General features: G+C 48.3%; 1 protein-coding gene across 2 annotated transcripts in view; it reads left to right on the plus strand.

Moving 5' to 3' along the window:
- Positions 1-16787, plus strand: part of SSH2 (slingshot protein phosphatase 2) — a 100863-nt gene that overhangs the window by 74364 nt on the left and 9712 nt on the right. For both annotated transcript variants that reach the window (XM_064523224.1, XM_064523225.1), the window contains 9 exons: positions 830-951; positions 3456-3524; positions 4303-4368; positions 5586-5780; positions 7636-7729; positions 7851-7979; positions 10604-10650; positions 11810-11956; positions 14156-14356. In XM_064523224.1, the coding sequence (XP_064379294.1) occupies positions 830-951; positions 3456-3524; positions 4303-4368; positions 5586-5780; positions 7636-7729; positions 7851-7979; positions 10604-10650; positions 11810-11956; positions 14156-14356 (1070 nt within the window). The remainder of the gene's footprint in view (positions 1-829; positions 952-3455; positions 3525-4302; positions 4369-5585; positions 5781-7635; positions 7730-7850; positions 7980-10603; positions 10651-11809; positions 11957-14155; positions 14357-16787) is intronic.

A 16787-nucleotide genomic window follows, 5' to 3' on the forward strand; every position in this document is an offset into this window, starting at 1 on the left:
TCGGTGTAGCCTTTTTGGACCTTGATGTTCGTCAGATGCTTGCAACTTAGCTGGACAGCTGCTATCTGAGCACTGTCAGTAGTATTTGGTTCAGAGGGAAAATTCAGGCATTTGCCAGTCCCGCTAGATCTCCCTCTTGTCGCTGGGGTACGTGTGGTAGGGATAGGAGCAACTAGGCACACAACTTTCACGTCTTGTGAGCAATCTGAATCCAACAACGGATACAGCTTAATGATAGGGAAATTTTCTTTTCCTGCCAGGTGTAAGACAGTAGGGTTAGTTTGGCACTGGGAAAGCTACTTGACAAATTGAAAGGGCCAGTAGGAAACCAAGTATCAATCAGACTCTAGTTGTCTGCACAGCTGTCTGGGACATTGGCAGAGAGAGTCTTCTTGGAGCTATTGTAATACGCAGGAGTGTAAAGGAAAGCTCTGGTTCTTTGAACAAAGCCTTCTGTGAGATGAAGACCTTATTCAACACCCATCTCACTGAATGCTTAGTGCTGCACAAAGCTACCTAGACTGGGACCAGTCAGAGGACTGTGGCAGCTAGCCATATAGGCTGCTGTTTAAATGCAGCCTTGCTGGGACAGAGCAGTCCTACAGGAAGGAGTGCAGAAGTCACCAGGAACATCCCATCTGTTGAGGAAAAGTACTGTGTGCGAGTGATTTCTCTACTGGTTACCTGGCTGAGGAGTCCTGGCCATCCATACTAGTGCAAACTGCATCGCTGCTGCTTTGCCTGTCACTCAGCATGAAAAGATGACTTGTAAATGTAATGGTGTGCCTTTTGTTGGCTGCACTGCTGATCCGTCTTCTTTGTTTCTTAGGCTGTAAGACTGGAAAGTACATACCAGAACCGCACGAGATACATGGTGGTGGTATCCACTAACGGCAGACAAGACACCGAGGAGAGCATTGTCCTAGGGATGGATTTCTCTTCCAATGACAGGTACTCAGTGTCCGGGTGGGGGAAATCCTTGTGTTCATCCAGATGTGTTGAGTAAAGTGTAGAAGCCACTGTCTGGTGTCCATGCTTTTTAGGGATAGACTGCTTCAGCTTTTCCAGGCCAACATCTTTCTGCAGACCCAGAATTTTCTTTTTTGAAAGGAGATGAAAATAGGGAGAGAAGGGAATAATTCTGAGATCTTGATGGTCTCTGAGGTTCATTCCCAGAGTGCAGCTTATGCTGCAAGGAAACAGCACAGATCAGCATTTCTTCCATTCCTCAGTGCCTCAGGCTCGGGTGAAGACATTAAGTGCCCAGAGTGATCTCTGAATGGTGAGGCCTCAAGCTGCATGTGTACACCAGAGAGAGAGACGACTCGCCTGCAAAGAGAAAAAGCTGCAATTAGAGAAGCTACACATGAGGATTCGGGAGAGCAGTTAATAAGAGAGTGACTATCAGGCAGCCCCTTGCCAAGGTCGTGGCACAAAGGGCCTGATGGGAATGTCAGGGTTGCTGATGGCAGACGTTACACAACATGTGCTCTCCCCAGACATTAGTATGTCACCAGGGTTTAATGCTTTAGCTTCGTTCGTTTAAATTGCTGCTGACCTCTCCAAAGGGCTGCAGGACATGGCTGGGGAAGCAGCTTTTGCTGCTGGATGACCGGGAGCCAGGAGGCAGCTTTACTCGGCAGCTTTGGGGACAGACGCTTCAAGTTTAAAAGGGGACATTGGACTCTTTAGAGAGAGCAAGAGGGCACGGAGGGACACAGCTCTGTAAAAAGTTATAAGTAAATCTTGGCCTAGGTGAGAAAGGAAGAATATGGATATTGAACCCATTTTGGAAATTTTCATGCACATGCTTGTTTCTAGCTCTTTAAGCACAACTGTGCTATAGGAATTATTTTTGCTACTAGTCCTAGCTGAAAGAAATTACTTTCAGGCAGTTAGTAGGGTCACTAGAAAGCCTTTTTGAACTGTTTGGCTAATAAATAACCCTTCAGGTAGTCTGCTGCTAATCACAACAGCTACCATGCTTAATTTCAAGCAGCTTGGTTTAGATTCTTAGCTCAGGTGATGCCTGCTGAATATGGGGACCAGCCTGATGCTGCCGCTGGCTCCTGGGTCCATTCCTGTACATGTGTGTACAGCTGTAGCTCAGAGATGCTCTCAGGGAGAGTAGTATAAGAATAACTTGTCCTTGCACAGGGTGCTGTGAGCTTGGAGCCTGCTATTGGCTGTGATATACCCACACAGCCACCTTTGATAACTGAGAGCTCATTGGCATTCAGTCTCTAATAACGTAGCAGGGTCGTTTTTAGCTTTCTCCTAGAGTTACTTTGGTTCTGGATGGTCAGTCTGATACACCCTCCCCTAGTCCACTCAGTATTTATAACTCAATTTAGACTTGTTGCTATGGACTCTGATAAGCGCTTGCTGAAAAGCATCACTAAAAATACCCTGGCCACCTTGGGAAGCCTTTTGAAAACATGACTTTCCATGAGCTCATCTCATGTAGTCAACAGAAATAGCTGCGTGCTGTATTGTCTCCTTGTGCTGGGCATCAGTCGCTCCGAGGCATGTGCGTGTAACAGGACTTCACGTCTGCTGACCCCCTGGAGCCTCAGTTCTTGCCCTCTTCCCCCACCGCTCGTGAGCTGCAGTCACTGATGTGGGTGTTAGGGATCGTAGGAAATTTGAGAGCTGCTAGTGCAAAGCATTAGAACAGGAGACAGTTGAATCTGATTCTGCTTTGATGTGCTGCTTTGATTATGGGCTGATGTACAGCTTTATGAGATTCAGCCTTCTCGTTTGCCAACCTGATGCAGGTTGTGTTGGGGTTCCCCCACCCCTGCCTTTTTCCATCACTTGACTTCTGCTTTTAACTTGGCCTTTTCCTCGGCCTTGCAGAAAGCAGGTGACCACGAGGGCGAAAAGGTCAAAGCAATTGAGAGAAGAGCAGGGTTGCCAAGAGGTGTCCGTCCTGGCTGGCTGCTGTGCTTGGCCTCGAGGTGTGGGAGGGGGAGAAGGGGCAGGAGTCAACAGCGGGTGATGTGCTGTGCCTGTTAACCTGCCCTGCTGACAGGCACCCCGGCATTGCGTTACCAGCAGCTGTGGGGCTAACAGGAAACAAAGCCATGGATTGGAGTTCGAGCCAAACCACTTGAGCCTGAGAGGGACTAATCTGTAAGGAAAGCTTTGAGCTGACCGAAGACTTTGAGCCTCCTCTGACATGAGAGCTTGCTGCTTCTCGGTCCCGTTTGCTCTTCTCCTGGGTGTGCATTAACCCTATAAGTTTGCTGGAAGGAGTACTGGGTACTGTATCCGGTTCATAATCCCTGCCAGACACCTGTAGGAAACAACACTGGCTCTGTCCCTGAAGCAACAGTGGGATCTATTCTTTTTTTTTTTCTCTAATGAATACAAACATCTGCAACCATTCTGTGAAATTAGAGTAATTGCATGGTGCTGTAGTACATGGCCTGACCTTCTCTTTCTTATTACAGTAGCACTTGTACAATGGGTTTGGTGCTGCCGCTGTGGAGTGACACCTTGATCCACCTGGATGGGGATGGGTGAGTGTCTTTTGTATGTTCTAGGTCAGTAGCAGCAGAGGCTGCAGGTTGCGTTAGCTGGGAGCATTGTGCATGGAGAAGGAGTCAAATGATTTCAGAGCCCCGGCAGGTCCATCGGCCTCCTGCTGTTGACCTGCATTGGGTTAGTTGGCTCAGAGGCCCTAAATCGCAGTAGTTGTGGCAGGGAACCCCAATAATTGACTGAATAAATATGCAGTGAGACAGTGGCTCATGTGTGTGTTTAAGCTGGAGTAAAGGAGCTTTTGCTGGTGAGTGGGTGTGTAGTGAAATCTTCTTACAGGGATCCTGTTATGTGTTCCTCCATAGCTCTTGCAGCAGCGTTTTGCTGAATATAAAGTAAGAATGATGTTTCTCTGCCAAATAGACACCTGACTTGCAAACTCCTGTTTGTGCCAGTTACAAAGGCTGTCCAGTGCAGTGCTTGGAATGACTTTTCCTTCCTTGGTAGCTGCCCCAGGATCACTTTAGCTGCACTCTCTTGCTCCCAGCCGTGGCGCTGAATTTGTATTGCCAAGGTAAACAGCACACCCAAGCACTGTCCTACTGTCTTAGTTTCATTCCCGAACAGTGGCCGCTTAAAAAGAGAGTCATCTTAGAGCTTTTAGTGTGCTATTTTGATCTGTTCGCTAGCTGAGCTCAGCAAAGCAAGTGTGTGCGTAGGGCTGGTCCTTTGCTGTTCTAATGTGCTACAATCAGTTATTAGTTGAAAAGTTGCTTTTGGGACACATTTTTACTATGCTTTTTTTCTTCTCTCCAGCGGGTTCAGCGTATCGACAGATAACAGGGTTCATATATTCAAGCCAGTGTCTGTACAGGCAATGTGGTAAGCACTTACTATAATCTGTCCCAGTGATCCTTTTTCCAAGGTGTGTTGGCTGCTTGGGCTTTTAAAAAGCAGGTGCTGCTTTGCATTACTGGTATCTTGAGACCTACTCAGGCAGCCAGAAGTCTCCTTCAGAGACAGAGAAGGAAGCTTGATACCAAAATAAAAATACCTGCAAGCGCTGGTATACAGCATTGAGCTTATAATACTGCAGTAGCCTTGCCTTCATCTGAAGTGGGGATGGGAGGGAATAAGGTAATTTTCTTTGCAAAGGGCCGCTGTTCTGAATGTCTCTCTAAAGCAGAATTTGTTGTTGATATAGGTGTGTTTGAATTACAACTGAATATTTTTTTTATTCATCATAAAAAAAAAAAAAAAGGAAATATACACTGTATGTATTTTAGGAGCCTCTGTCTCCAGTGAGACATGTTCATTGTGATAGCGAGAAGGAGAGAGAAGCTGCCTGCATTTTTCTTTCCTTTTAGGGTGGTTCATGTTAGAATGTAGTGGCCATTAAAGTATTTCTGGCTCAAGCTTCTTTGCATTGCAGAAATACATCCCCTGTCAGGGTGTCATGCTTCTGTGTCACCCCAGTGATTTTGACCTGGATCCTTCTGATCCCAGTCAAAGATTTAAAACAGGCTAAAAATAGGAGAGGGGGATTTGTTTCCCAGCAGCAGCTGAAGAAACTTCTAACATCCCTCTTGCAGTGAGGGAGGGCAGACACCTAAACACCTCGCCAGAGTCCAGCCCTAAACCCTTGGGCGCGCAGCTCTCCATATCTGGTTCTTGGGTGTCTTTGCCCTGCACGCAGGGGAGCGAATGGCACTAACACAGTTGTCAGAGCTGCCTGTGTTGGAGACAAACTCTGTGCGTCTTAATCATGGCTCAGACAGTTGTAGTTTTCGGAGCCAAAGGACACAGGTGCCTCTACCCCCCAAACTGCGGGCAGCTTTGCTGCCGTCCAGGCTGAGCATCAAGGCCTTGTCTTAATGTGCTTCGGTGGAGGCACACAGGCTCTTGCAGTGTGCAGTAACCCAAACGTACCCTTGCAGGGCAGCCTTCTGCTCAGATAGCTACGGGAGCTGCTGCACGTAGCCCGGGGGTCTGTACCAGCTGATGGCACACGAGCGGGATCCTGGGTTTGGCTGCTGCTTTGTGCTTGATACCATCCTGAGGAAGAAATGATAATGCTGCAGGTATTTTTCCCTTTCTAGGTCTGCGCTGCAGAGTTTACATAAGGCTTGTGAGGTAGCTCGGAGTAACAACTACTACCCGGGGAGCCTCTTCCTTACGTGGGTCAGTTACTATGAGAGCCATATCAACTCCGACCAGTCGTCCGTCAACGAGTGGAATGCCATGCAAGATGTGCAGTCCCACCGACCCGACTCGCCTGCCCTCTTCACGGACGTGTAAGTAGCTTTGGCTCTGCTGAGCTGTCAGCAGTGCAGTCTCCAAAAGAGGAGACCATTGCCATGGAGGATCGCTCTTAATTAGGTACTAATGAGAGGAGGCTTCCTGCTGAGATATGAAGGAAACCCTGGTTAGGTAAACAGTGCTGGAAGATTTGCTCTCCTGGGGCTAAGGTTTGTCTCCTCCCACCTCTGCTTTCATTCTAGTTGTACAACCTCTAGTTGTTTACCTGTTACCTTGTTGCTCTCAGATCTTTGCTTCTGCGAGGTTAGTCCCACGTTACTAGTAAGAGATAGGTGTGGTGTCTTGGCCAAACCCTGAAGGCATCTGCCATAGCTGAGTACTAGAACCCAGGCCTTCCCGTTTGCTAGTTTGGTCCTCTGATTGCCAGCCTTTGTGTCTCCTGGAAGGAACAGGTTTCTCTGGACTTTGCTTTTACTCTGGAGCAGTTCAGTTCATTTTGCAGGAAAGTGAAGTGTTTAGGCGTGGCCTTCTGAGACCAAGCTCAGAGGCATCCTCGCAGGCATCCAGCTAACACATCTGAGAATGGGGAGAAAGAGCAAAGCAGTGTTTCTTGGCTCTGGGGAGTTTTGTAAGTGTGAAAGAACAGCATATAGGTCCCACTCTATCTCCAGCTAAATGCACAGATGTCTGGTGGTGTGTGGTCCAAAACAGTAGCTGACGTAGACACGTACATAGTTTGGATGGGCAAAATTTCTAGGCTGTACCAACATTCAAGAGCTACAACCCCTGTAATTAGTAATCGCTGACGGTAGTGATACTGTATCACCTCAAAGTAGTCTGTGTCCAGGTGTGATGCCAAGCATGAGGGGTTAGTTGCCCTGCTTGCAGTAGAAGAAATGATTTTTTCACTAGCCCCAGCTGCTTTCCTAGTGTAATAGTGCCATTGGTTGATTTATGCTCTCGGGTATTTCGTGTTGTTGGAGTTCAGTGAGTGAATAATAATGCTAAGGCAGTAGTTCAGCTGTGAACAAATCTTCATGCTTGATTGTTTTTTAATGTACAAGTAAGAAGGCTAAAAAGTTTTGGCAGGCTTTCAGATTAATACTCTCTTTAACTTTTCATATATATACTCTGTGTAATCCACCCTTTCCCCAGTGGCAGCAGTTGAGTGATTTCCTGGGGATACCTAGACAGCACTCTCTTAATCAAGTCCTGAAATAATGCTTGTGGTTAAAAGGACCAGGAACTCTTATGATTTTTATTTGTGAACCACCAGTTGGAGAGGAGTTATAGTTGCTTCTAAAAGCAGAAGTCTCTGTGCATTTACCATCCTGGCAGCCTTCCAGAAAGACAGAAAGGTGATGTGAGATGTTACTGCTGGGCCCCTTCTCTGATGGGTGAGCCAGCTCTTGAGCTGCTGCTCTGTTGCAACTTCCCCTGGTGTTAGTCAGGCTATTTTTGCAGCTGGTGATAAGGCCCCTGGCAGCAGAGGGTGGAGGAATGCACAAAGGCTTAGCTGCCCTCTTCTCTCCATGTAAGGAGCTTTGGAGCTGTTACCTTTCCAAGAAAGGTAGGGGGAGGCTTAGATGTTGCTCCAGCGAGTGTAATGCAGCCTTCCCAATTTAAATTTTACCAAATACCAGAGGTTCTCTGGATGACTACAATGGATTAGGCACATTCAGTTGGTCTCTGTTTCACATACAGCTGGGAATCCAAACTGGGCTTTACAGTCACCTGAATTCCTCCCCGTTGAGGAGCTGCTTGAGGGAAGCAGCATGAGTCTACTGAGACTCATGCAGAGCATCCAGTCTAAACAATACCAGTTTAAAAAGTGCCGTGAGTCCAGATCATTTCCCTTCCTCATGACTCACTGTTCTTTCCTTCTGGTAGCCCAACAGAGCGGGAGCGCACAGAACGGCTAATTAAGACCAAGTTAAGGGAGATCATGATGCAGAAAGATTTGGAGAACATCACATCGAAAGAGGTGAGTGGTGGAGGAGCAGCACTAGAAGTGCTGTTGCACAAAGTAGAGAGCTGTATACTTTGTGCTCTGAGGAAGCACTAGAGCAAAAACTTCACGTGGTTTCCTTGTCTCCTTCACTCAGATACGCACAGAGCTGGAGATGCAAATGGTGTGTAACCTGCGGGAGTTCAAAGAGTTCATTGACAATGAGATGATAGTGATCCTTGGACAGATGGACAGCCCCACCCAGATATTTGATCATGTCTTTTTGGTAAGTTTAACAATGAATTCAAGAGTTACACCTGTAAACGCAGCTTACGCTTCTCGCCGTGTCTTGGTGGACATAGGGGCCTCTGGAGGAACTTAAAGGAAGTCTGAAGGAGAGGTTGACCAGTGCTGGAGTCATGTACTCTTGAGCAAGACGTAAGACAGTAGTGCTATTGAACAAGAGCTGCCTGGCTTCTTGGCAGTACTAAGCTTTGCCTTATAGCCCCAGCCAAGCTGCAGTCCCTGTCACTAGAGAGTGGGGGGGAAGAGTCTTGATTTTGAATTTCTTTGCAGGGCTGTTTCCATTGACAGAAGACCAGCTTTGTAGTCTAACTGTCCAGATGTCAAATTCTTGGCGTGTATGCCCCTTTGGGAAGGGCATAACTGCAGCAAAGAAGAAAAGGGAGGTGTCGTGGGGCTTTATGTAAGATTCAGGTGGAATTACACTACCTGTAATGTGGAAAGCTAAGTTCGTGTCATCTGGAGGAACAGATGAGTTTCGCAGAGAATCCTGGAGATAATCCACTTTTAATGTTTTGCTCATTTAGTTGCCTTTCATTGCTGCTGGGGCCTGTCTAATTACTCCACCTCCTTCTGGTGAGTCAGCTCGCCCCTGGATTTCCCAGCCCTGGAGCAACGGACACTGGTTTTGTGGGGCTGCCCAGCCTATAAGGTTGGCTCAACTATAAACGAAGCCAATCCTCTTGGACCAGCTGGTCTGTCCAACCTGAGACGGCCTCTCCCAGTCTCCTGAAGTACATTGCCTTCCCGTGGCTCCGAAGAGATGGTGTATGTTAACGCGAGCACTCCCAGGAAATTGTGGTGGGGTAGAGCCAGAAAAGTTAAAGTACTTACGACATCATGGTTTTGTGCAGACTAGATGTTCGTCAGAGAGAGACATGTTACAGGCTTACAGCGCTAGTCAAAAGCAGTACAGGCAGTTTGGTCAGCTGCAGAGATTTGAGCCTTGGCTTAGAGTATGGTTAATGCAAACAAGGCCATGAGAAAAAGGCTCGCAGGCAGCCCCCTGGAGAAGGGCTGTGGCTAACGGGTGGAATAGATGTGTTTGCAGGGCAGGCCTCTGCGGTGAGGAGCAGTGCTGCTGGGGCAGCAGCTTGATTCAGGAGCTTGTGTACTGCAAGGCAGAGTTTGTACAGTGGGTTCTCTGGGAGCCATGGGGCTGTTTCCTTCCAGGTACAGGCAATAACCCTGTGGGATCCTACTTAGGAAGTGCTAAAATAGCTAAACAGGGCTCTGTATTCTTTCTCCAGACCATGCACAGCTCTGGACTTTGCTGGCACTGACCTGATCTGTTGCTGAAAGCAATAGTTTCTATTGAAATCTGAATCACCAAGGCATGAAATGTTTGCCTTTGCCCTGCTCGAAATTTAGAGCCCCATCTGTGCTGAACCCTTGAATGATGTCCTCATTATGATGATTTCTCTTAAGAAATGGTTCAATTGGGGAAGAACCCCGCTGCTTTTTGTTGTATTCCTGAAGTGTCGGGAAAAGAGACACAACAGGCTTGTCCCTGGTAGCTACCAGAACAGTAACGCGGTCCTTTCCCGGCTGTGTGCATACATCGTGGCGCAGGCTGCATATGCTCAGGACTTTTCTGCAAGTGCTGTCCTGGGTGCAGGTGCATTGCCCCGAATCGGAGCTCTTTTAATGGGAGACGCTGACCCCATCGCGAGCTCGGGGTGCCTGGGCATGCTTCCCGCGGCAAGCAGCAGCCCATCGCTGCGTGGACACCGCGAGGTGCAGGCCTGGCTGGAAGGTTCTTGTCTCTGGGCTGGCCGGGCTCGCAGGCAGGCGCTGGGTGTGCTCCAGGGGCCCCTGTGCCCTGGTCGTGCCTCTCCTGTCCCTGGGGCAGCCTAAAGCCTACGCCGTGGGAGCAGCCCGGAGCAGTACTGCTGTTAGCTGCTTTCTCCTTTCTGAATTGTCCCTCCATTTAGGAGCTATTTAAGGAAGGGAAGCAGATCACTTGTGCACCTTGATTTTTGAAGGAAGCCTTTGTCTGGACTGCCTTGTCCTCTGTGAGGGCTTAAGTATTTGGGCAAGCATTTTGGCTGGGAGGCCCGGTCCGTCCCGCAGAGGAGCAGGTTACCTAGCCAGGATTAAACACCTTTGTTCCTCTGCTCACGCGCACTTGGGGAGAAGAGGTGTAACCCAAGTGAGCTTACAGTGTTGCGGCCTTTGATGTGTGAGATGGGTGTTTCATGTATAAAGAGCACCTGGATGGTTTTTAAGCACAGGCAATCTCTGCACTGCGGGGCAGAGCTGGCAGCAGCGGCCTCCAGGGAAAGGGTGGAGCGCTCTCATCTTTGCTGAAGTAGATTTCTGACTGCTGTGCAGGAAGTGCCCGATACAGTGCTGGGCTCAGCTTTGCAGAGCTGCCTGTTGCTTCAGAAAGGATCTGGTTGATAGAGCAAGATAAGGTGCTGAACGTGAAGGCATCAGCCCTGTCACCACTCTTACGCACACCCTTTACTCGGAAGACCCTCATGCTCCAGCACGTGGCTAGGCAGCTTCCTCCTGGCCGTCCCTGGTGACAGCCCCTCCCTCTGTCGGTGGCTGTCTCTCGCTTTCCTTGTGGGTGATGTGTCCTTTTGCATGTTTTCCCTGCAGGGCTCGGAGTGGAACGCCTCCAATTTGGAAGACTTGCAGAACAGAGGGTAAGTAGCTTCAGGCCGGCAGCTCAAAGCGAGGGCCTGGCCTCGCTCATTGTCCACGCACCAAATTCCACCCCAGAGCTGCTGTGGAACCGGACTCGTGCGAAGGGCTTGCAGATCTGAACGAGCTGACAATCTGCTGCTCCCTCGCTTCTTCCAAACCCTGTGTTCCACAAACAGGCACCCTAAAGTAAAAGCATCTTGTTCCCTGACCTTGACTAACATCCCCTTGGCCAACAAAAGGAAGCCAGCAGTCTCGCAGCAATAAGTAGCAGAAAGCTACAATTACTTAACTGCTGCATAGTTGGCTCTGTGCCCTTTGCTCAAGCCCACTGTGCTGGACTGAGGCCTCAGGATTACAGAGGCACGTTGGAGTCTGGACCTCTGGACTGCAGCAGCAAGGGAAATGTGTAAAAGAGCGTTTGTTCCCTTGAGAGGCACCCAGCGAAATAAAGTCTGTAGCTCTTGGGTTTAGCATTGATAGGTCCTTCTGCCTTTGCCATCTTACAGGCTTAAGGTTAGGGTATCCTGCTTCTAGGCCAGGTGGATCTACGTACAAGGACTGTAGTTGAACCATTATTTACAGGTTTAGTTTGTTTGGGGCAAAACAATGGAAAAAACTAATCACCGCTGAACTGAACTGGTAGCATACTTATGCAGCTTGGATAACCAGCCTAGCAAAGCTGACTCCCCTCATTCATTTGCCTAACTATGATACTGCTCGTTGGCTTGTGCCTTCTGTCTTCCTGTGGTGTTGGTACAGCAGAAAAAGGTTCACAAAGGCACTTTGAAAAGGGACCCAAATACTGAGTGAAAAGGCTGTGCGGGAACTCCTGTGGCATAAGAGTTGCTAACACTTAGGAGTAGAGAGATGGCAAACAAGCAGAATAGCCTGATTGCCTTTACAGGAGGTTTCATTTCTATCCAGGGTAGATGGAAGCCTTTTTATCATAGGCTAGGCTCTAAATTGCTCAGCAAATCCTTTTGCTTGGGTTTGCCACTACCTCCTTGCACTAACTCCTTATTTCCAAGGAAGTATGTTCAAGATTGCAGTTTCAAATGCTTTGAGTTTTGCCAATCTGTTATCTAGCAGCTGTGATATCTCTCTGAACTCAGTGTTCTGCACACCCTGCATTTTTGTGTGCTCTCTGTTTCCATGCAGGGTGCGGTATATTTTGAATGTGACTCGAGAAATAGATAACTTCTTCCCAGGGCTCTTTGAATATCATAATATTCGGGTATACGATGAAGAAGCAACAGATCTTCTGGCTTACTGGAATGACACCTACAAATTCATCTCCAAGGCAAAGTAAGTCTGTTCAGAGCACAACAAACACATTTAGAAAATATATACTAAGTATTTAGTATTTTCCTACTGATTTTCTCAGCTACTTTCCTCCTTGTGTAACTAGAAATGAGGCATTTTCATTTTGTAAGTGTTGCAGGCGTAAGTAAGTGTCTGAGTGTTAAAGAGTGGCCTAACACAAATCATTACTCGTATTGGTGCATAAGGAGCAGGTAGGACTAATGAGGGGTTTCTGCCCAGTTGCAGTCCAGGCAAATTGTGGGGGCATCATTCCTGTACTAGAGAGCTCATACTTTACTTGCCATAGTTAATTCAGCAGCCTTCTTAAGGGAAAACTGGTCAAAAAGCATATTGGATTGGCATACATTGCCTTTGAAGTCTTGCTTCCGTTGTAGAAGTGTGTCTTCTCTTAACCGTAGCTGGTGCTTGCAATCGTCTCTTGCTCATAGCCTTCAAGCCTTCAAACAGCTGACTTCGAGTATGGCTCTCTTGGGCAGGTTGTTAGAGACTTATCTTACTTACTAAACGTGTTTTTTTTAAAAAGACATCAATGTATTCCCTTAGATGGGGATTTTGAAGTGTTGTCATCCACAGAAGTATTCTCTTGCCCAGAATGTTTCCCATTGGGAATTAAACACTTGGGCATCAATACTGCAGTATGAGGTGATGTAAGCTAATCTTCTGGATTGGGGCAATTACTGTACACCCGTTTTTGCTCTGCTTCCTGTGGTTTGAGCTTTTTTGATCACTGGGAGCGTTCTGGTGTTTTGATTAATTTGAGTTCCAAAGCCTGAAGGGGGGCAGCACACTGGGGACAGTGCATGGACATCATTGCCCAGATGGAATAAGAGAGATTATTTTATAAGGAAGACTTTAGCCCAGTGGTAGGCTGCTGTAGCACAGGATACCCCAAACGGTAAACACATCTCTCGCTGTGTGTATGGAGTGTCGATGCAGCTGTGGGCTCAGGCAGCTGTGTGCAGCTGAGGTCTGAGCTCCTCAAGGCACATGACAGTGTGTGCTCTACGGCCTCCCAGTTTGTCCTGGGGGAGCTTCACGTGGCCAGCGGTAGAGAAAACCTTATCTGAGCATTTTAAAAAAAAGTTAAAGGAGCCAAACCAAAACCCTCTCGGCCTGCTCTGTGCCAGTGCTGTCCAGTGCACGGAGTTTGCAGATAAGAGCCAGCTAGTCTTCCTCCTCGTATTTCACGAGAGACAAATATTTTTGAATTCCTGGGGGCAGAGCGCAGGCTGCCCTTTCAGCCGCTGTCTGTACCAGCCTCACCCAAGCAGAGCAGCTGCTTGCTGCACTCAAGGGCGCTGTTTACTTTGCCTTTGGTAAGAGAGAATGGATAACATCAGCAGGCATCTTCCCCCTGGTTGCGGCAGGGCGCTGCACTGGTTTCCTGATCAAAGTTCAGAGCAGTCATTTGAGGTCTTTGCCTCCAGCCATGGGGAGGTCATCTTTTCCGCTCACTTGCGCCGGGGCAGGTACCAAGAGGAAGGACCCCAAGTACTGTTATAAACGGGGCTGGGGGTGAGCCTTCCTCTTACAGATGGTCCTAAGAAACAGTGATGGTGCAAAAAATCTGCCAGGTTGGCCCATGGGGCTTTGGGCTGGATTTGCACCTATCAGTGTCTCACGAGAGGTGTGGGTGGTGGCCAGGCAGGGTTTCAAACACCATGTTAAAGCAGTGTTGGTCTTGTGCAGCCATTTGTCAAAACTGTTTGCACTAGAAAAACATCTCTATGCTAGAGATTGCCCTGAGCCACTCAGCATCTTCCGACAATGTGTTTCTAAACTGTGAAGCATTTGTGTGTGATAGATGCCCTCTTTATTTGGAATACTGCTCGATACCAGTGAGCCATCTTGGCTGGGTTCAGGGATACTTTTTTAGTCTTTAGCAGAGTCTTCATAAAACTGCGCAAACAACTGATGTTTGTCTGCTTTGTAATAAAAGCTTTGGAAGAGCTGTTGTAACAAAATCTATTAAGAATATCAGGATTTTGTTCTTCGCTTCCTTTGTGTCTTGCTCTGCTTTGTCAATTGGGTTATCAGATCACATCCAAGAGACTGCAAGCCAAGGCCACGGTGTTTAAAATGTGTTTCATAATGCGTTAGTAGAAAAGTCACTGTTGTCTTAAGCTTCTCAGAGGCAGTGTTTTCCATTTAGTGATCCTCTTCATCTTTCTCCCACTTCAGGAAAAATGGTTCTAAGTGCCTGGTGCACTGCAAGATGGGCGTGAGCCGCTCAGCATCCACCGTGATCGCCTACGCCATGAAGGAGTACGGCTGGAACCTGGACAGAGCGTACGACTACGTGAAGGAGCGGCGCACCGTCACGAAGCCCAACCCCAGCTTCATGCGGCAGCTAGAGGAATACCAAGGGATCCTGCTGGCCAGGTGAGCCTGGGAGAAATGGCCTGCATTACCCATTTTAAGGCATAACACTTAAATGATTGACTTCATTATTTTAATTAGAGCTTCTTCCACTGCATTATGTAAGCTCGTGATTATCTTGGGGAAGATAACATTGTTTTCATGGGTTGTCTCAGCTGAGCCTGGGAAAATGGGTGTGATAAAAAGCTTCTAGGAGGCTGTTTGGCTGCATTTTGGAGAGTAGTGTCCCATGAACTGCCATCCAAATGCAGCATTCAGAGCTGTGTAGTTTCCAACAGAGATAAATGATGTCCCTATTGCTTGTAACATCACTTGGCGGGGAAATTGCCTTCCCGCTGTCTCAACCTTACAGTTCCCTGTTGACCATGCTCCTCCTCAGCAGCTGGCCTGGTTTTATTTAGATCCTCCTGTAAGTGCTGGTGTTTGGGGAGGGGACAGGATGTTCTTGTTTCCTTTGCGTTGCAACAGCAGTGTTTATTCCTGCCTGGAGTTCTGAGGCTGGTGTGGAGCTGGCTATGGGCAAGGGTGTTGTAATCCCAAACCTATCACCTGATTAGCAAAAAAGACATAAATATTGCATATTTCTGAGAAGTCTGCTTGTAAGCTGTGTTAAGCAACGTCATCACGTGATCAGCTGGAAGGAGGTAGCGATACTGTGTTTCTCCAGATTACAGTATTTTGTCTCAGATCCTAACATGTTTTGCTGTTGAGCAAACCTGAAGCCTTTGGTGCCTTGTGGGGCACCAAATGTGCTACGTTGCTTCTGGCACCAGTTAATAAGAATCAGCACTTAACTCTGAGATAGAAGTGACCTGCCCAGTTTGATGTGCTACACAGCATTAGGCTGGAAAATTAGATCTCCCTCGGGTAGGCTGGATGGAGGAAAAGAAGGTTTTCAGACAGGGAAACGGTGCCAACATCCTGTGCAACAGGTCGGTGAACACCTGTGAAGAGTGCTTGGCTGGTGGCAGCTGGTATATCACACCTTCAAAGCCGGCCATTGATTTAAGTAATCTGTCCCCTGGTAGTCAGTGACACACCTGCAAAGCCAGCGTGTACAAACATTTTGGTTAAGGCTTTTTTCTTTCTCTTTAAGTCACTTTTTCCTCAGGAGGTAAACCTTTTCTTGCTGCCGTCATTGACATGGCACGCGGCTCCTCTCCCGCTCGAGCGTGCCGCTGCTCCTGACCTACTCTGCAAGTCCCCATGCAATGGCACGAACACGATGACTCGTGAGGCTTTAAAAAATGCAAGAGCAGTGCATTACATCTGCGGGTGCAGGGCTAAAAAGCCTGCAGTAAACGAAGCTTCACTGAAGCAAGGAATAGCCTCCGTATTCTGCAGAAATGGTCCCTCTTTTCTTTATGCCAGTCCTTTCTCAGCTCCAAACTGCTTTTTCTCCCCTTTCTCCTCGGAGTGATTTAGCTTTGCCCTCTGGCCGCCTTGTTTATTGCTGCAGTATTCCAGGACAGGTAAAAAAAAACCCAAAAACAAAAACAAAAAACCGCAACAGATTCATGCTCATGTGACTGCTCGGATTTCAGAGGGAAGGTTTGCAAGGGCAGCCATGTGCTCGGACTATCTAGTTACGGTTTTGTTGGGGTTAGAGCAACTGGGATATGTTTTCCATCTGTAAAACGAAAACCCCCCGTCTGCTTTTAGTCACAACAAGTGTGTTTTGCTCTTCAGGACTGTCACACTTCCTGGGGCTAAACTGTCCCCTCCCTCTGGCGGTGGGTAGGGACAGAAGGGCTGAGGTGGCCCCGTTTCTTTTCTTAGTTGTGGATAAATTACAGCAAAAATTTGTTTGGAGTCCACCCCTCAAAAAAGCGTTTGGGCTGAGGCGTGCTGGTCCCCCAGCGCTGGGAACGCGGTGCAGGCAGGTCGGGAGATGGCTGTGGGCTCTTGTTTCTTGGTGCTGCTTTTAGCACCTTTTGCAGGTTTTAAGATTGGAAGTGTGAGATTCGAAGTTAACCAAATACAATTAAGCTGCCCCAGCAGTTGTGGGCGGCTGTTTGGAGTCTCAGACCAAGGCAGAGCGCTGTGCTCGGCAAGTTCAGCTCGTTCGTGCAGGAGGGCGATTCTGCATTTCGGAATCGGGTGCCCACCGGGGCGCTGGACTCGGCTGTCACCGCGCCAAGGCCGGAGGCACTGCGATGGCCGCGCTGCCGGCGGCGATCAGAGCAGAGCGTGCCGAGGGCCCCAGCAGAGCTGAGCCTGTGCAGGGCGGTGGTGCCGCACGCAGCACGTCCCCGGAGAGTCCCTGCCCTCCTGGGCCCGTAATCGCATCAGATGGACAGTGCATCTGGGAGGGGATGAAGAATGGCTTGAAAAACCCAGTTGGGGAAATGGAGCTTAGAAAGTGTCAGTGACTTCTGCCCGGGTTACATGACCAGAGAAACAGGAAATCTTTGACCTTTTGTCCAGAGCCTCA

This window comes from Dromaius novaehollandiae, chromosome 19 (assembly GCF_036370855.1).
Source record: "Dromaius novaehollandiae isolate bDroNov1 chromosome 19, bDroNov1.hap1, whole genome shotgun sequence".
NCBI classification, from domain to species: domain Eukaryota; kingdom Metazoa; phylum Chordata; class Aves; order Casuariiformes; family Dromaiidae; genus Dromaius; species Dromaius novaehollandiae.